At 43.3% G+C, this 20,413-nt stretch overlaps 1 protein-coding gene across 1 annotated transcript in view; it reads left to right on the top strand.

Annotated features, from left to right (window-relative positions):
• LOC119407557 (cadherin-24) overlaps nucleotides 1-20,413 on the top strand; it is an 89,575-nt gene that overhangs the window by 32,371 nt on the left and 36,791 nt on the right. Inside the window, exons 3-4 of the mRNA XM_037674377.1 lie at nucleotides 11,668-11,962; nucleotides 15,223-15,342. Coding sequence (XP_037530305.1) covers nucleotides 11,668-11,962; nucleotides 15,223-15,342 — 415 coding nt within the window. The remainder of the gene's footprint in view (nucleotides 1-11,667; nucleotides 11,963-15,222; nucleotides 15,343-20,413) is intronic.

The raw sequence follows: 20,413 nt of genomic DNA, 5'->3' as shown, positions 1-20,413 counted from the left end.
AGGTGTAGCTCTTTTGTGTCCCCCATAACAAAGACAAGGGGAATTTGAAATACCCCTGCTGTCCATTCATCCATGCATGTCGTGAGCATGAGAACTTGAAAAGTAAGCTATGTACCAACTTTCATTTTGGTGTGTGGTTGCATCCATCCATCTATCCATTTTTTCTTCTACTTATCTGGGGTCGGGTCACGGGGATAGCAGCCTAAGTAGGGAGGCCCAGACTTCCCTCTCCCCAGCTTCTTAGGCCAGCTTCTTAGGCCAACTCCCAAGGCGTTCCCAGGTCAACCGAGAAACATAGTCCCTCCAGCGTGTTCTAGGTCTTCCTCTGGGCCTCCTCCCGGTGGGACGTGTCTGGAACACCTCACCAGGGAAGCGTCCAGGAGGCATCCTAACCAGATACCTGAGCCACCTCAACTGGCTCCTCTCGACATGGAGAAGCAGGGGCTCTACTCTGAGTCCCTCCTGGATGACCGAGCTTCACACCCTATCTCTTTTTTAATTTTCCTTTTTTTTTTCTCCCTTTTTTTCCCTTTTTTTCCCCCTATCTCTAAGGGAGAGCCCAGTCACCCTGCGGAGAAAACTCATTTCGGCCTCCTGTATCCATGATCTCGTTCTTTCGGTCACAACCCAAAGCTCATGACCATAGATGAGGGTAGGAACATAGATCGACTGGTAAATTGAGAATTTCACCGTTTGACTCAGCTTTCTATTCACCACTGTAGTGAACTAGGGACAGACCAGTACAGCGCCTGCTTCATTGCTGATGCCACACCTATCCGTCTATCAATTTCCCGCTCCATTTTTCCCTCATTCATTCAAGACCCCAAGATACTTAAACTCTTCCACTTGGGGCAGGACTTCCTCCCTGACCTGAAGAGGGCACTCTACCCTTTCCTGCCTCAAGACCATGGCCTTGGATTTGGAGGAACTGATCCTCATCACCGAAGGGTCACACTCAGCTGCGAACCGCTTGAGCAAAAGATGTAGATCACGACCCGATGAAGCCAATAGGTCCACATCATCTGCAAAAAACAGAGAAGCGATCCTAAGGCCACCAAAACAGATCCCCTCAACACCTTGGCTGCACCTAGAAATTATGTCCATAAAATTTATGAACAGAATCTGTGACAAAAATCAACCTTGGTGGAGTCCAACTCTCACCAGGAATGAGCTCGACTTACTGCCAGCAATGCAGACCAAGCTCTGACACAGGCCATACAGGGACCTAACAGCCCATATCAAAGGGCCTGGTACCCCATACTCCTGAAGCACCCCCACAGGGTTCACCGAGGGATGTGGTCAAATGCCTTCTCCAAGTCCACAAAACACATGTAGACTGGTTGGGCAAACTCCCATGCACCCTGCAGGACCCTTCTGAAGGTGTAGAACAGGTGCAGTGTTCTATGACCAGGACAAAAACCACGCTGCTCCTCCTGAATCTAAGGTTCGACTATCCGACTGACCCTCCTCTCTAGAACCTCTGAATAGACCTTACCAGGGAGGCTTAAGAGTGTGATCCCCCTGTAGTTGGAATACACTCTACGGTCCCACTTTTTGAATAGGGGGACCACCACCCCGGTCTGCCAATCCAGAGGAACTGCCCCTGATGTCCACACAATATTGCAGAGTCATGTAAGCCAACACAACCCCACAACATCCAGAGCCTTAAGGAATTATGGGCGAATCTCATCCACCCCTGTGGCCCTGCCACCGAGGAGCTTTTTAACCACCTCTGTGACCTCAGCACCAGAGATTGGAGAGCCCGACCCAAAGTCCCCAGGCTCTGCTTCCTCAGTGGAAGATGTGCTGGTGGGATTGAGGAGGTCTTCAAAGTACTCTGCCCACCAACCCACAACATTCTGAGTTGAGGTCAGTAGCACACCACCTCGACTATAAACTGTTCGAGGGTTACAGCCATGACAGGCACCAGTAACCTTGCAGCCACAGCTCCGATAAGCTATCTGGGCAATAGAGTTGTGGAACATGGCCCACTCTAACTCAATGTCCCCCACCTCCCCCAGACCATGTTTGAAGCTCTCCCAGAGGTGAGAGTTAAAGCTCCATCTCACGGGATATTCTGACACATTCCCAGCAGACCCTCACAATACGTTTGGGCATGCCATGTCTGACCGGCATCCTCCCCCACCATTGGAGCCAACTCACCACCAGGTAGTGGTCAGTGGACAGCTCCGCCCCTCTTTTAACCAAAGTGTCCAAAACATGTGGCCGCAGATCAGATGAGACGACAACAAAGTTGATCATCGAACTGCGACCTAGAGTGTCCTGGTGCCAAGAGCACATATAGACACCCTTATGCTTAAACATGGTGTTCGTTATGGACAATCCTTGACAAGCACAGAAGTCCAATAACAGAACACCACTCAGGTTCAAATCAGGGGGCCGTTCCTCCCAACCACACCCCTCCAGGTCTCACTGTCATTGCCCACATGAGCGTTGAAGTCCCCCAGCAGAACAAGTGAACCCCCAGGAGTCACACTCTCCAGTACCCCCTCCAAGGACTCCAAAAAGGGTGGGTAATCTTAACTGCTGTTTGGCGCATAAGCACAAACAACAGTCAGAACCCGTCCCCCACACGTAGGTGGAGGGAGGCTACCCTCTCGTTCATTGGGGGGCAACAAGTCTGCCCACTCCTACTTGGCACCTCTCACCAGGGGCAATTCCAGAGTGGAAGAGTGTCCAACCCCTCTCAAGAAAACTTGTTCCAGAGCCAAAGCCATGCGTTGAGGTGAGTCCGACTATTTCTAGCCAGAACCTCTCAACTTCACACACCAGCTCAGGCTCCTTCCCCACCAGAGAGGTGACATTCCACGTCCAAATAGCCAGCTTCTGTAGCTGAGTATCAGACCGCCAAGTTCCCCACCCTCAGCCACTACCCATCCCACATTGCACCCCACCCCTTTGGCCCCACCCACAGTTGGTGAGCCCATGGGAAGGGGACCCATGTATCCTCTTTGGGCTGTGCCCAGCTGGGCTCCATGGGCAAAAGCCCGGCCACCAGGCGATCGCCAGCGTGCCCCACCTCTAGGACCGGCTCTAGAGTGGGGCCTAGGTGACCCACGTCTGGGCAAGGGAACATTGTTTCCATTTATTTTTCTCGTCATAAGGGGTCTTTGGGCTGCACTTTGTCTGGTCCCTCATATATATATGTGTGGCTGCATATAGGCAAAAAAAGGTCAGTAGTGAAAATTTGGTTGCCACATCAAAATCCAAAACATTTGAGGAAACTATGATTTCTACACGGCCTGGATGGGTAAATCTGGACTCATCAGACCACATGACCTTCTTCCATTGCTCCAGAGTCCAATCTTTATGCTCCCTAGCAAATTGAAGCCTTTTTTTCTTGTTGGCCTCACTGATTAGTGATTTTCTTAAGGCTACACAGCTGTTCAATCCTAAATCCTTGAGTTCCCTTTGCATTGTGCGTGTGGAAATGCTATTACTTTCACTATTAAACATAACCCTGAGTGCTACTGTTGTTTTTCTTCAAGTTGATTTCATCAAACATTTAAGTGATTGCTGATCACGATCATTCAGGATTTTTTTCCGGCCACATTTCTTCCTCGAAGACGATGGGTCCCCACTATCCATCCAGTTTTTAATAATGCGTTGGACAGTTCTTAACCCAATTTTAGTAGTTTCTGCAATCTCCTTAGATGTTTTCTCTGCTTCATGCATGCCAATGATTTGACCCTTCTCAAACAGACTGACATATTTTCCACGACCACGCGATGAGTCTTTCGACATGGTTGTTTAAGAAATGAGAAGCAACTCATTGCACCAGTTGGGGTTAAATAACTTGTTGCCAGATGAAAAATAATCGTCCATGCAGTAAATATCCAATAGGAGGCTCATACCCATTTGCGTAGTTAAATCCAGGTGGAGATTTTTTTTGGCCAAGCAGTGTAGTATTTATATTGCATAAAGTATAGTTTTCTCAAAAGCTTTGCATGGTCCAAGATTAATATATGGAGGCCAAAGCCACCGCTGGCCACCCCCTGGCTCCGCCATTGCACCTGGTGGTGGATAACACCTCTAGATGCAGGAAGAGAGCCACCTGCATCATGAAGGACCCCACTCACCCAGCACACACAGTTTTTGCCCCGCTCCCCTCAGGAAGGAGGTTAAGGAGCATTAAGTGTAGAACCACTAGACTGAGGAACAGCTTCTAGGCTGAGGCTGTTAGACTCTTGAATCTCTAACTAGAATAATCACTGTGAAAAATCACATCATGTTGCTGTGTTCATTCATGCTCATCATTTTTTTTTCTCCCTTGTCCTGTCCAGCATTGTGACACTTAGAATTTTTGTCTCAGTGTCAAAGTGATGCCCAACAGATTTACTTTCACAAGCAGAGAATTATGGCTGGCCTTAATGCTCCACTTGATATATAAATTAAATTTTATTAGAATATGCTTTGGGTTTGTTCCAGATGTAATGGACACGGGGACGGAAAACAAAGAAGATAAAGCAGAAAAGTGAGAGAAGAGTTAAAATGTAAAGAAGGTGATAGGAATAGAGGAGAGAGAGAGAGGGATAAAGAGAACACAGATCAACATCATTGAAGTCTGACTCTAGACCTGCGGGGAAAAAAAACCCCGACAAAACCGAGAAACCACAACAACAAACAACTTATATAATGATAGTTATAACATCATTAGAAAGTATTTTATACATTACATGGTAATACAATATATATTTGATGGCCACCACAACCCAACTGAGAGTGTATCTGATAAACACCTGGATCTAAATATCTGTGTGAGCATGATGTCACTATAAGGTTTCTCCATAAAAATGTTCAATAGTGGATGTGGGGACCCATAAACCCGTCCCCACAGGACACGATGGTAACACGGGGAAGACCGGAACCACAGACACACAGCGGCCCCCAAGCCCGGAACTCCGATAGTCCCCCAACAGGGACACCTGCACCCCCCAGAGAGAGAAGCAAAGGGAAGCCCCGGGTGATCCCCAGCAACCACAATGCAGAAACCCCCAGGAGGCTGCAGCGACGAGTCAACAGGCCCCGCCGGCAACCCGCCCCTCCAGAGTGGATCCGGCCATGGACACCAAGCCCCGAGTCCGAGGTCATACCACCCCCAACAGAGGCCCGACAGAGCCAGGGCACCCAGCCCCAGCTGCTGAGAGCCACCAATGCACCGGCGGCAGGGGGGCCCACCACCGTTTGGGAGCACGACAGGGGGAAGTAGACCCCCCATTAAATGGGGGACCCAAATTGATCCAAGAGAGGGGACCATCTAAAACCCAACCTGAGACATAAACAGGCACACAGAGACAGCCCGACAGAGCCTCTGTCGGGCCGTCCATGCGCCCCACACACCCAACAGTGACCGCAAGTCAGCTCCAGGCCGGGGGCCAGAGCAGCAGGGAGCAGCAGCTGAGGAAGGCCGGCCCAGCGCACCAAGGATCATGCACCCCAACAGGGTGCAAAATACTCAACATACTCACATATAGTCATCATTGGATGTGATTCTACAATTGAATAACCTCTGAAGTTAGCCCATTCTAACGCTTTGAAGACCCAAACAGACCACCCAGCACCAGGCTCACCTCACCACCAGATGAAGAGCTTCTCAGCGTGACCTCAGCAGAAATAAGGAGTACTTTCAGGAGGATTAATCCTCATAAGGCAACTGGCCCAGACAACATCCCCGGGAAAGTGTTGAAAGACAGTGGCAATCAGCTCTGTGAGGTGCCGGCCGAAATGTTTAACTCCTCACTTACCCTGGCAACAGTTCCTACCTGCCTGAAGACCGCAACCATCATCCCAGACCCAAAGAGCTCTACAGTGACTGGTCTGAATGACTTTCGGCCAGTAGCCCTTACCCCTATAGTAGCTAAATGCTTCGAAAAATTGGTCATGACCCACATCAAAACAACCAGTAACATCAACGAGTAAGTGGTGGAAGTGGTCTCCAGCTACAAGTACTTGGGTGTACACCTGAATGACAACCTCAGCTGGAGCAACAACACCACCAGCCTGATCAAGAAAGATCATCAGAGACTCTACTTCCTCAGAGGGCTGAGACGAGCTGGTCTGGGAAGCTCAGTCCTCACCTCCTTCTACAGGTGTGCAGTGGAGAGCATCCTGTGCTCCAGCATCAACGTGTGGCATGGAGACTGCACAGCTGCAGAAAGAAAAGCTTTGCAGAGAGTGGTGAAGGCTGCACAGAAGATGTTGGAGTCAGTCTCCCCACCATCACAGACATCTACACCTCCAGATGCAGGAAGAGAACCACCTGCATCATGAAGGACCACACTCACCCAGCACACACACTTTTTGCCCCACTCCCCTCAGGAAGGAGGTTGAGGAGCATTAAGTGTAGAACCACTAGACTGAGGAACAGCTTCCACCTGAGTCTGTTAGACTCACAAATCTCTAACCAGAAGAATCACTGTGAAAAATCACATCATGTTGCTGCTGATCTGTTTCATGTTGCTGCTGATCTGTTTCATGGTGCTGCTGATCTGTTTCATGTTGCTGTGTTCATGTGTGCTCATCTGCTCACACAGACTCATGTTCATGTTTGTGCTGCTGTTGTTCAGTGTATTGTTTTAATTGCTTTTATGCTACTAGTGCTTAGTGTATATTTAGTTGATGTTTTTCTTAGTTCATATCTTAGATCTTATTACTATTTTTCTTTTACATTTTATTGTTGGATGTAACTGGGACACTGTGTACATAATTTCATTCCACCACATGTTCAACATGTGAAACTGTATCTGTGTTTGAATCTGAATCTAAGTCTATATTGAACTCAAAAATAGCTACAATTGAGCTACATTTTGATCTTGAACATGAGACTCCTCCTTCACAGCAATACTCTGAATGCTAAGACACAGTGTAAGGATTAGTGCTGCATAAATTGCTCACAGCATAATTTTATCAAATTTTGTTCAAAACAAACATCAACATGATTGAGGAGTCGATTGATGGACGAAACGTCTCAGTAAAAAATGAAACCATTCAGATGGCCTGACTGAACATTGTTGGATTATTACCTGGATTATTGAGCATGAACTTTGATGGTAAGATAATAAAGTTAGCAAAAATCAAAGTGGTTGTTGTCATCGTGAGTTTTCAAAGTTTTTAGTGGTTGTGGGAGATTTCAATAATACTTCATAGATTTTACACCATCATTTTGCAGCGTACAGCTGAATTTTACATGAACAAATGTGCATTTTGTTAAAGCCTAGCATCAGGCAAGAGTATCAGATTATTTTTGACAGAATTCATATTTTACAGGACTTGGAATTGTGTGTAAAGTGTTAAATAACTTGCATGAACCACTTTCAAATTCTTACAATTGAAGTTCATTTAAAATGATTAAATCAGCTTTGAAACTGAGCTTTCTAGAGTAAGCCATTATTGGTTCTTCAGTATGGACCCACTTCTTTAAAGCAATTTTTTCTGGCAGAGCAGCAAATGATGTCACAGTTCTAGTCTAATATCAAATATTTCTTACTGCCTGCCTTTCCCAGACCCTTAACTAGTCCTCTGTAATCAGCACAGTAACGTCAGTGCAAATGGAAGCAAAGCAGGCGCAGACATTTCTTTGTCATTTACTTAGCAGAATTATGACCAACACTTAAAATAATCTCAACATAATGATGAGTAAAATTAAACTTTATGTCACAGTCATGAATTGATCTTGGGTTAGTTTTCTCTGCTTGGATGCCAGCTGTCATTTTGTAAAGCAAAGTACATTTCAGGGACATTAAATCACAGAATCATTTTAAATGACTTTTTGTCTTAATCCATTAAACACCACTTGTGTGCTTAGCAGAACTTTCTTATTATTGTCTGCTGAAATTGTGTCAATCCATCTGGAAACACAGCATGAATCAAAATGTAACTTTCTGCTTCTACAGCAGCACCCCCAGTTGTTGGGTTACGTTCTTTGGCTGTTTTTACATTTGCAGCAGAGGCTGCCTTCATCGGCTGTCAGCGTGGCCATGTGAGAAGTGACGGCAGGTGATTTAGTCTGCAGCCTACCTGAACCCTGACGTTTACTCGTGTTATTTCTCAGTCAGGAACTCCTCTCCAACAGCTGCAGCATACTCAGAGCGGGATTATATCAGCTGTAACACTAACAGGGATGGCTGCCAGCCACTTTGGAGCTAGTAGTATACTATAGTGACAGTCCAGGTTGGATCCTTCCCGGTGCGGTGTGCAGCTCATAAATGTTTTAATTTCCCTCTTTGGTTGTTATTGATACAGTTGGGGAGGGGTGTTAAAGCAATCAGTAGTCACAGGAGCTGCCCCTTCCTATTCAAGGCTCAGTCTAGCTGTAGATATGTAATAAAGTGCTCCTGCTTTGCAGAGGAGTTGGAGGCGCCCTCTCCGAGGTGGCTCACTTTATTTGCCCAAACTAGAGACGATAATGTCGAAACAGTTTAACTGCTGCAAGACTGTAGGTGAGCCAGCAGGTGTGACAACTGTCCCTGCAAGAGAGACACATATGAGCCCACAGACAGATCTGCAGCCCATGAGGGTGAATTGTGGAGAGATTGAAATTACGTGTGTGTGTGTGGGGGGGGGGGGGGGTAGAAAATCTGCTTTTTAATTTTCCATTTTTCTCACTTTGTTTCTATGGAGTGGTTAAATTCCTTTCCTGCCATGAGAATGTTTCCTTCATGCGACATGTACAGCAAGAACTGAGCCAGCAATTAGACAGTGTGTGTGCGGGGGAGGGGGGGGGGGGTGCTGTCTGTATTGAACGAGAGAGGCTATGTAGGGGAGTAGCAAGCAAGGGAGTGAAGAAGGCACAGACTTGGACCAAGAGGTCTGTGATGGTAGAGTGAGCACAAAGTTTGTTTAAAGAAAGACGGAGGAGAGGATGACTAAAAACTGCACTTCATCAGTTTATGAGTGGGTTTAATCCCTAATCTCTATGTTCAAAACAAACGCACCACTCTCAGAGTGAATGAACAGGTTCCACCTGTGTGTTCAGCGAGCATGCTGTGCAGAGTTGCGTGAACGTTTATTGGTTTAATGCATTGATGTGCAGTAAATGAGGAAACGTAATTAGTTGAAAGTCTAACTTTAGCTCACAAATGACTTGGCTGACTGTATCCCCAACACCAAAGGCTTTTAGATTGGTTTCGTTCTTTGTGTAAAAGCAATCTGCATGCCAAGACCTTTTAAAATAGCCTAAATAAGTCCTTCATGTTTAAAAAACGGTCATGTTATAGCTGCATTTTGAAGAGGGGATTTTGACAAAGAGTTGTAAAAATAATATCTTTATATTAATTATTGACAATAGTTATTCTAAACAGTGTCACTTTGAAGGAACAGAGTTTAATTCTGACTGGGTTGATGAGCTAACAGGTAGTCTGAGGGCAGATTACTGTTTAGCTCTCCGTCTTTAATGTAATCGCCATCAAAACAAAATGAGTTGTACATGTACATTCAACGATTACTTAATGAAGTATCTTTAAATTATATGCAGTGGTTCCTGAGACATTTTGCTAACAAACATTGTTTACTCTAAAAGATATTAACACGATGTGGAGTGCTCAGCGTAGAGGAAGACTCTCAGCCAAGAACAACACGTCAAATTTTAGATCAATATTTGTAAAACTGACTAAGTTACAGTTATATGGAGTTATATGTTGTAGTTAGAGAGGACATGGAGGAAGTTGGAGAGAGGACAGAGGACACAGAGGACAGAGTGAGATGGAGGAGGATGACTCGCTGTTGCAACCCCTGAAGAGGGAAAAGCCAAAAGAAAAGAAGAGAAGAAAAAGGATGATGATCATGATGATACTGATGTATTCTCTATAAGAACAAAAAAGGTTGAATCATGTCATCTGGACTTCGTTTTTTTTGTTAAAAAAACAAAAAAAAACTTCAGGGGTATCTGAGGCAGGCTTGAAACACAAGAGTCAGGGTGGCTTCTGGGTAATACCAGATGGCTAGACCTCAGACCGACGAAGCCTCTTGGATGAGGGGCGAAACGTTTCTTTTTTAACAAAAAAAACGAAGTCCAGATGACATGATTCAACCTTTTTTGTTGTTATATACCTGGATGACTGAGAAAACAAACTTTGTGTTATTCTCTATAAGGTTGCCTAGCTGTGGCAGCCATCTAGGATCTATTATCTTAAGTCCAAAAGTAACTCATTTGTGCATGAATACCCGATGAATATGTTCTAATGAACTCTTCTTTTCTTCTTCTTTGGGCTGCTCCTTCTTCAGGGGTCGTCACAGCGAACTAACTCGCATGAAGACTTGGCGATTGTTTTGATGCTGAATGTTCTTCCTGACACAACCACCGACATTGAGCTGCCACAGCCTCTGTGTGAAGCAGAGAGCTGATATCTAGGGCGCCCGGGGGAGCAGATGGTGGGGGTTAAGGGACTTGCTCCCTGAGTGGGGCAAATGAGGGTGGAGACAGGTGTGGGTGCTTCACCTTTCCCACCCACATTTTGATGTTGTGGGTCTGGGGAGTTGAACCGGCAACCTTCTGATCACAGGCCTACCTTCTCTAACCTCTGTGCCACCACTCCCACTAAAAAAAACTTCATTTATCTTAATTCATAACTTTCAAAGAGCTTTGTACAAGATAAACTTTAGTCACAGCTTTTCCGCACTTGAAAATGCCCAAGCCTTCAAGTGGCAAAACATAATGACTCTATAGCAGACATCAGTCTTTAGCGCCCACATTGTCTGACTAACTGTAATTCTAACAATATAAACTATTACACATTTTGTTCTTTGTGCTCAATTTTCATGTGAGGATTTTGGTAAAACAACCTAAACCTGCCCCTCACATTTATGTATTCGTAAAGTGCTGGCTTTGGTTCTCGAGCATCTGAGGTCCACAACCGAAGTTGTGAGTTGTGAATTATCGAAGTGTAAACATGCCTTGAGGACAGAGGCATGTCCGAGGTCCTGGTCAGAAAGCTCAATGGGATGAAGGCTGAGTAATCTCTTTCACCTTCTATTTCTGGATGTTTGGCCTTTTTGCCTTTCTAGATCACACTAATATCTTCACTGCCGTTAAACCCCATACTGCACCAAAGAGCACAAACAGATTCAGACCAACAGAGAGCTAGAGAGACAGAGCGCGGGGAAAAAGAAATGTGAGCAGATGGGCAATCTGTGTAACCGAGGTAACGACGCAAAGAGAAGAGAAACAAGAAGAGGAGAAAAGGGTGGTTTAAAAAGGTAGAGGAAAGTCAGGCAGATGGATTTAGACGAAAAGGGAATGCAGGGGCAGATGGATAAAATGGAACTGAAAGATTTACAGATGAGGATGGGCGTTGTTTGCGGAATGCATCTATGAATATACATATATGACATTTGTAGAGCCACTGTCCACGTGGATGTGGATTTACACCCCAACAAACCTCCAATGGCATGTTTGGTCCAATGAGTTAATTAGCTGCATGCATCAGTGCACATCCTGGTCCCATATGTATCCTCCACACCTGGTGCCATTCCTCTCACATCCACGGAGCACATCCCATCTTAACATAATTTATCCATTTCACTCACTCGGGTTGGCTTCACTTGCCAGACAAATGAAGAAATGTGCTAATGAGTGATACCTGTATCAGGACACCACTCAGGTGCTGCCTGAAGGTGTCACGGTGATACTTCTGTTTCTCATTTTTCCAGCTGCACACAGACATGGACCGAGGTGATGGACGCACCAAATATGTGCTGGAGGGGGAGGGGGTTGGCTCAGTGTTTGTCATCGACAGCAACACGGGAAACATCCATGTCACTAAGTCTCTGGACCGAGAGGAGAAGGACCAGTATCGTCTCGTTGCAACAGCTTTGGACCGTGAGACGGGCCGAGCCCTGGAGCCATCCTCAGAGTTCATCATCAGAGTGCAGGACATCAATGACAACCCACCTGTCTTCCCAGATGAGCCTTACGTTGCCATGGTGCCAGAGATGGCCAACATAGGTAGGGCCAATACTCATGCCTCCTTGACAGGTAGAAAATGCCAGAAGTGTTTAAATAGAGATGTCTCCAATTCGATTTTGTCCACATTAATTTACTGGAGGAGACTGGCGTTCAGTCCAAATTGACCACTAACTTAATTAAAAGTCTTGCATTCCCTTAAGGAATGCATCGTCTTTCATTCCAGAGTTTTAAACTAAGATCTTTTTATATTGAGAAATGGTGGAGTTGAAACCGATTTGGTCAAGCCTCGACAAACAACAGTACAGTACAAGTGACTTTACACAACATTACAAGATCTCATGCGAGCTGTTAGGGCTCAGAGTAGTGTAGTGTCTTGTGACCAACCCTTAGCTATCATCACACTAAAGTTTAGCTCAATATCTGGTCATTTTACTCAGTTATAGTCATTTGTTCATTTGCTACGTTGGATTTTTCTGCAGCAGCTATCTTAAAACAAGTTGGCCCCAAAATATTGATAATTTCCCATCAAATGGTTATTTTCTGAGAATTTTATCAAAAGCCGTCCAGTAGTTTATGAAATATTTTGACAACAGACAAACAACCAGACACTGGTAAAAACAACAACAACACACACACACAAACTCTTATGAATCCCTGGTGGATCAGCTTCGATCACCAAATGTCCCTCGGGTCATTTCACAAATGACACTAAACTATTTTCAGTTTGGTTGAAATCATTGGGCCAACATGCACACAGTGACCAGGTCAGAGCGTCAACCCGAGCCAGAGTTGCTGTTGAAGCATGCTTACTTGCTAGTTTGTTTGAAAATACCTCACAACAGTTTCTTGTCAGATGCTTGATCATGCATTTTCAGAACAAATTTCACATCTCCATAAATCAGGTCATCTGGACAGTTTCTTTGAGGGAGAGATGTTTCGGCTTTCATCAGAAAGACTTCATCAGCCTGAGGCCTGCCAACAAGGTCTGTGCACCTTACTGATGGTTTTTAAGGTGTAAAGCCAGTTTCTGTGAATTCATGCACAGCAGGCTGCTGCAACACGTCAATAAGGCAGATCCTGTTGGCAGGCCTCAGACTGATGAAGTCTTTCTGATGAAAGATCAACCTCAGCCTTCCAACAATTTTCAGTCAGGTCATCTAGACGGTTTCTTATTTTGCTGAAATGTTTCACCTTCCATCCAGAAGGCTTCATCAGTCAACCTTGTTCTGTCTCTCACCCTGCTGCCTCAAACACCAACATATCATGGTGCTGTCACCACCATGCTTCACTGTTATTGTGCTGACCAGGTGTTTCCAACGTGTGGCTCCAAGCTTTTTTTAAGTAGCGCCTCAAAGGGTTGATAAAAAATCTGGAGTAGTCACTGGACAGACAAACTTACATTTATATCCAATCAGATCCATAGATGCCCCACCCCTTCTTACATTAAAAATTGATTTGACAATTACCGTAGTTGTCAGTCAAACAGTTATATTGCTGTCAAGCTTGAGTCAGTGCTGATGTGAGACAGGCAGCCACCATGACCACAGCAATTAGGCTAGCTATCTCAGTAAGAGACAAAAAATGTACCATTTTTATGAGGAGTAGGAAACAGTTCTGTTTCTACATTTCCAACATGTGTGTGTTTTCTGATCTGTGAGGGTTTGACTGTGGTGGCTGTCTCTGTTCCAGGACCACAAGATGTAAAACAAGTTTTATCTGATGTGCAACTTGTTGTTAAATTTGTTGCACAGTGCTTGTCTACATTTGGGGGCGGCTGTGGCTGAGTGGTTAGAGCAGTCGTCCTCCAATGTGAGAGTTGGGGGTTCGAATCCACCAGCAGTCACATGTTGAAGTGTCCCTGGGCAAGACACTGAACCCCTCATCACCTCTGATGTGTGTCCCATCAGTGTATGAATGTGATCTAAAGCTCTGATTAGTCTCTTTAGAATGATTTGTTCAATTATCTTTGCAGAGATCTAGTATAGAGCTGTATGAATGAGTAAATGAGGCACAGATTGTAAAGAGCTTTGAGTGTCTTGAAATAAGATAGAAAGGTGCTGTATAAGTGTAGTCCATAGTCCATTTACATTTTCCACAGGTGGGTTTAAACAGCTAGAATGTGTCCTGGACAAGAGCGAACGGTTTTCAATTCAGCGTGACAAGTCTGTCAACGCAATCGAAACACCCCGGCTGGTTGCTTGGATTTGGATGGTGTTTGTTGACTTTTCCACCAAAGAATTTTCGATCTTACTCCCCCTAAAACATCAAGCAACAAATTAATTTTTTACTTAGCTGTGAAAGACTACTTTGCAGCTAAAAAGGTCCTGGTTGGAAAGTTTGTGTCAGTGACAAGTGATAATGACAGGCCATAATTCAGTCCACCTTTATTTAGACAGGTTAATCCCAATGAGCCTCAGGGACTCATTTACAAGAGAGACCTGATTTCTTTAACAAAGAGTGATGACAGCAGTAAATAACAACGACAACAATAGACAATCATTTAAGGAAGTGTACAAAATGAGAATAACAAGTGAAAATAAAATGGTAGTAAAAATGAAACCAAAAAAAGGCTAGATTGTAAAGCCATGTAAAATACTAAAAACAGGAACTTGTCTGCATTGGTTTTTGTCAGGAACTTAACAGATGTTTGAAGCCACTTAGAGAGGTCAAAGGTCGAGAGCTTCAGGTCTTTTTACAAGATGTTCCAAGAAACAGGAGCGGAGTAGGAGAAGGTCCTTTTTTCTAGTTCAGCTCTCACTGAGGGAACACTGCAGGTAATAATCCACATTCAAGTACATTTTTGCAATGCTTTATTGTGTTTAGGACACCAATGTTTTGTAGACAAAACAAGCTTATTGTAATGGTTTGGGTGAAAGTAGGCTATAAAAATAAAACCTGAGTAGCTCAGTCATTTTCAGATTGAGAAAGTAGCTCTCAGAGGAAAAAGGTTTGGCGACCCTTGCTCCAGACAGAACTGAAGCCAAACAGTTCACCTTGGTTTGATCACACCAAACAATCTTGTTCCTCATATTCTGAGAGACTTTCAGACTTCAGATGCTGCTATACAATCTAATTACTATTTTTACCCAAATGTGGACTAAATACACTCCTTCTGGCACCAGATCCAGTTGGATAGTTGTGCGTCACAGTATCACGTTTAGAACCATCTGTAAACATGAAGACACAACAGGAGATATTATTCTCTCAGGCTAACAGTATAAATATCAGATAGGATAAAGAAAGATTTAGGGTAACAATGTATGACTTAACTGTTTAACCATGCCTCTTTTGTTTAACAGGCACGTCTGTAATTCAAGTCACTGCTGTCGATGCTGATGATCCAACATATGGAAACAGCGCCCGGCTGGTGTACGGGATTTTACACGGCCAAGACTTTTTCTCTGTGGACCCTCAAACAGGTCTGTTCATACACTCCACGTATTCTATGTTTCTTTAAAGATGTTTTAAAAAATATGCTTTCAGCTGGGTACACTCTGTGTAGGTAATTTTTATCACATGTCTTTTCCACCAAATGTTTAGTACATACTTTAAAAGTGTCTGGCCATTTAGAAGTGGCGCTCATCTATTATCTTTCATGGTGTAGATAGCTCTTTGAACAACCACAGATTTTTATGTAACTAATGTTTAAGGTTTGTAAAATAACCTTTGGAAGTACTGATACAATATTTCATAAACTGTTTTTTTTAATCCAAGAGGACAGCAGTATGCTTTGTTCTTGGCTGCATCCAGACTAGCCAAAGGTTTGTCCGTCATGTCCAAGGCCATGAGGACTGGGGGTGAGGAAGGTGCTGCAGCACCCCCTGGTAGATGCGAGAGGACACGCATGTCCAAATACAATGTCAAAGAATTATTAGAAATCAAACAAAAACAGATTTTATTAATGCTTTTTATATATATATATATATATATATATATATATATATATATATATAAAATACATTTTTATGGGTTCTGAACATCTGGTATATAAACTGGCCTTGTTCTTGTAAATGTACAATTTTACAACTTAAAAGCTTTGACATAGCTTTATTTTTAAATCCCTTTTGGATGAAGGTGCCACTATTTTGCTTACTTTCATTTTTTGTTGAGTTTTTTTAGGATCTGATCCGTCCACAACACAATTCAAGCAAGTTTAGAACAAGTTGATTATATGACTATATTAAAAGAAAAGTTATCACACAAACTTTTAGAGTATGTTCAAAACTCATGCGACAAGGCAGCACCCCATCTGCAATCCACGCCAGTACATTCAGAAACCTGTGAAAAACTTTCTGAAGACATTTGGACAATTTTTCACTAACTACTCATTGTCTAGTGAGAAACCACCTTTAGGGTATGATTGCAAGTTTAAAAATATTTTCTGTTTAAACTATTTTCTCCACATTTATAAATGATATCTCACATTTTGATAGTGAGGCCTCCGCTCCTGTACATGCTGAAGACAGTCTTTTATATGCTTTTCGTTCTGCTTCAGATGACGCTGTGAAGTCACTTGCATATGGTTTTCTTGAAATCCAGCAGACTTTGTTACAAATGCTTTTTATAGAACACATCATCGCCACCTCTACTCTCTTGTTAAAAAGACTTCTCTACATACTTGTCATGAAATTCAATTCAGTTTATTTATATAGCAACAAGTCACAACAGAAGTCCTCTCAGGGTGTAAGGGTTCGGGGGTTTGTCCTGTCTTTGTTTCCTCAAGTTTTCAGTCACCTCACAGTGTTTCCCTCCTGTTCTCATGCTCCTCCTGCACATGGGTTCAACACACCAATGGGCGGAGCTTAACACGGGGCACTGAACAGAAACATTCATATATAAAAATAAGTTAACAAAAACATTTGCGTTTGAGTTTAATTTTATTGAACGTACAAAGTTTGTTTTCTCAGTCATCCAGGTATATAACAACAAAAAAGGTTGAATCATGTCATCTGGACTTCGTTTTTTTTGTTAAAAAAGAAACGTTTCGCCCCTCCTCCAAGAGGCTTCGTCAGTCTGAGGCCTAGCCATCTGGTATTACCCAGAAGCCACCCTGACTCTTGTGTTTCAAGCCTGCCTCAGATACCCCTGAAGTCTGGCCTTTTCACTAATGGTTTCAAAAACACAAAGTTTGTTTTCTCAGTCATCCAGGTATATAACAACAAAAAAGGTTGAATCATGTCATCTGGACTTCGTTTTTTTGTTAAAAAAGAAACGTTTCGCCCCTCGTCCAAGAGGCTTCGTCAGTCTGAGGCCTAGCCATCTGGTATTACCCAGAAGCCACCCTGACTTTTTTTAACAAAAAAACGAAGTCCAGATGACATGATTCAACCTTTTTTGTTGTTATATACCTGGATGACTGAGAAAACAAACTTTGTGTACTGTTAGGAGTTATGCTTTCCTTGGTCTCTGTCTCCCTCTAGTGTTCCATATTTGTCTGTTCCCCCTTTGATGACTGCACCTGTGATGTTTCACAGGTGTTCTGTGTTAGTCTTGTTAGTGTGTGTGTATTCAAGTCTGTCTGCCTGCGTCCCTCATTGTTCTGGTCATTGTGTCTCTCTGTGATGCCTGTTATGCTCCTCGTGTCCTGCTCCTTGAGTCCTGCGTCCTGTCCCATGATTTATGTAAGTTTGCTGCCCCGTCAGCCATCTTTATTTTGTAAATAATAAAATATTGATTTATATTCTTTGAGTCTTGCCTGCCTGCCTGCACCAAATGGGTCTCCTGCTGAGAAATCCTCACACTTCAGAAGGAACAAAAACATCTACACCCCCCTGAACATAAGAGGATATGCGGTGGAAGTGGTCTCCAGCTACAAGTACTTGGGTGTACACATGAATGACAACCTCAGCTGGAGCAACAACACCACCAGCCTGATCAAGAAAGCTCATCAGAGACTCTACTTCCTCAGACGGCTGAGACGAGCTGGTCTGGGAAGCTCAGTCCTCACCTCCTTCTACAGGTGTGCAGTGGAGAGCATCCTGTGCTCCAGCATCAACGTGTGGCATGGAGGCTGCACAGCTGCAGAAAGAAAAGCTTTGCAGAGAGTGGTGAAGGCTGCACAGAAATCTGTTGGAGTCAGCCTCTCCACCATCACAGACATCTACACCTCCAGATGCAGGAAGAGGGCCACCTGCATCATGAAGGACCACACTCACCCAGCACACACTTTTTGCCCCACTCCCCTCAGGAAGGAGGTTGAGGAGCATTAAGTGTAGAACCACTAGACTGAGGAACAGCTTCTACCCTGAGGCTGTTAGACTCATGAATCTCTAACTAGAATAGTCACTGTGAAAAATCACATCATGTTGCTGCTGATCTGTTTCATGTTGCTGCTGATCTGTTTCATGTTGCTGCTGATCTGTTTCAATGTTGCTGCTGATCTGTTTCATTGTTGATGTGTTCATGCGTGCACATCTGCTCACAGACTCATGTTCATGTTTGTGCTGATGTTCAATGTTTTATGTTATGAGTGCTTAGTGTATATTTAGTTGATGTTTTTCTTAGTTCATATCTTAGATGTTATTACTGTTTTTCTTATACATTTTATTGTTGGATGTAACTGGGACCCTGTGAACATAATTTCACTCCACCACATGTACCACATGAGGTGCGAATGACAATAAAGAAACTCTGACTCTGACTTAGTAATGTTGTTTTTAACTTTGACAATGAACTGTTGTTGATGTAAATCATGATTTCCTTGTTTGTTATTGACTTCTATATTTTATTGGTTTGCCTAACTGTATTGTTTCCCTTCCCTTGTCCCGACAAGTGTCTGTTGGTGCTGCCAGGCCAGCTCTGTAAATAAAAAAATGTTCTGAGTGTTTATGCCTGGTTAAATAAAGGTGAAATGAAATTAAATGAAAATGTACAGAATATTTTTTCATTTCAATTCCAACTCGTAAGAATGTTATTGTAACAAGGAGATCACTTCATCCATCCATCCATCCATTATCTTTACCCGCTTATTCCATTTTGGGTCACGGGGGTCGCTGGTGCCCACATCCAGCAATCACTGTGCGAGGGGCGGGGTACACCCTGGACAGGTCGCAAGTCCATCACAGGGCCACATAGAGACAAACGAGACAAACAACCATTCACTCTCTCACTCACACCTAGGGACAATTTAGAGTTACCAATCAGCCTAACATGCATGTTTTGGGCCGGGGGAGGAAACCGGAGTACCCGGAGAAAACCCACGCATGCACGGAGAGAACATGCAAACTCCACCCAGAAGGCCCCTGGACCGGGGTTTGAACCAAGGACCTGCTCGCTGAGAGGCAGCAGCTCTACCAGTTGCGCCACCGTGCTAGGAGATCACTTATAATTGATATTTAAAATAGTAATTACAAAACAGTGTGTGTTTTGATTGTATGTCGATATGGCCTGCCATACATGGTGTCAACTCCATTGAACAAACAAGCAGGGGAGTGAGATTAGCTGCCTAAGACACAATAAAGTTAGCTCAGAAAAATATGCACATGCAACCCCTCTTAGCAGGGCCAGAGTGGGACTCATTTTCATTTTCAGCCCTGGAGTTTCATACCTCAGACTGGCCCACTTTAGATCACGACCTATCATTATTAAAATCATGTAATTATAATCTTACATCAAGGGTGATTCAAGAATATGCCCATTAGGGCTGCTTTAGCCCCCAGTGTCAACAATGGCTGTTGGCTTGAACAACACAGTGGCCATTGGTGTCAGAAGCATTTGTAATGTGGAGGGGGGGAGGGCACATTGGTGGGAGGGTCTGGGGGTCCTTCCCCAGAAATTTTTGAAAAAAGTAGATGCCATTTCCTGCATTCTAGTGTATTTTAATGTGTTGTTTAATATCTAGTTTTACCTACATAAGTAAACACTTGATTCTAGGGATGCACCGATCCACATTTTTTTACTTCCGATCCGATCCCGATACCTAAATATCTTACAATACCAATCCAGTTCCGATATCATGATCATCATAGATTTTATATGAGGCTGTAATAATCTCCTCTCAAGTACAATTTGTACAAATCTATACATGCTTGTCCAAAAAGGCAACTTGAGGTAAGTTGTATTAATGTTGGATAAGTTTTAAAATTAGAAATAAATTCTAACTCAAAACATGTTTCTTTTTATTCCTAGCTTTAAAGTGGATATTAAAGTGATTAATTTAAGTGATTATTTAAAGTTATTTTATGTTTTTTAAATAAGGGGCAGACATAAGATTTGTCTCCTTTCTGCACTCTTTTCATTCAATGTTTTCTTTTTGATGAATTTGTTTTGTTTCTTTTAAATGAATGAATAAATGAATTAATAAAATAAAATGTTAAATGGCTTTAAACATCTGCTAAGTTCATGGCATAAACCAACAGACATGTTCCTGTTTTTAGTTATTTGCATGACTTTATAATGTAGCTGTTTTTGTTTCGTTTATATATACATATATATATACATATATACATATATATATACATATATACATATATACATATATACATACATATA

The sequence above is a fragment of the Nematolebias whitei genome, chromosome 3 (assembly GCF_014905685.2).
Source record: "Nematolebias whitei isolate Nwh7 chromosome 3, NemWhi1, whole genome shotgun sequence".
Taxonomy (NCBI): Eukaryota; Metazoa; Chordata; class Actinopteri; order Cyprinodontiformes; family Rivulidae; genus Nematolebias; species Nematolebias whitei.
The sequence above is the reverse complement of the archived record's forward strand: the minus strand, read 5'-3'. Positions and strand labels throughout refer to the sequence as shown.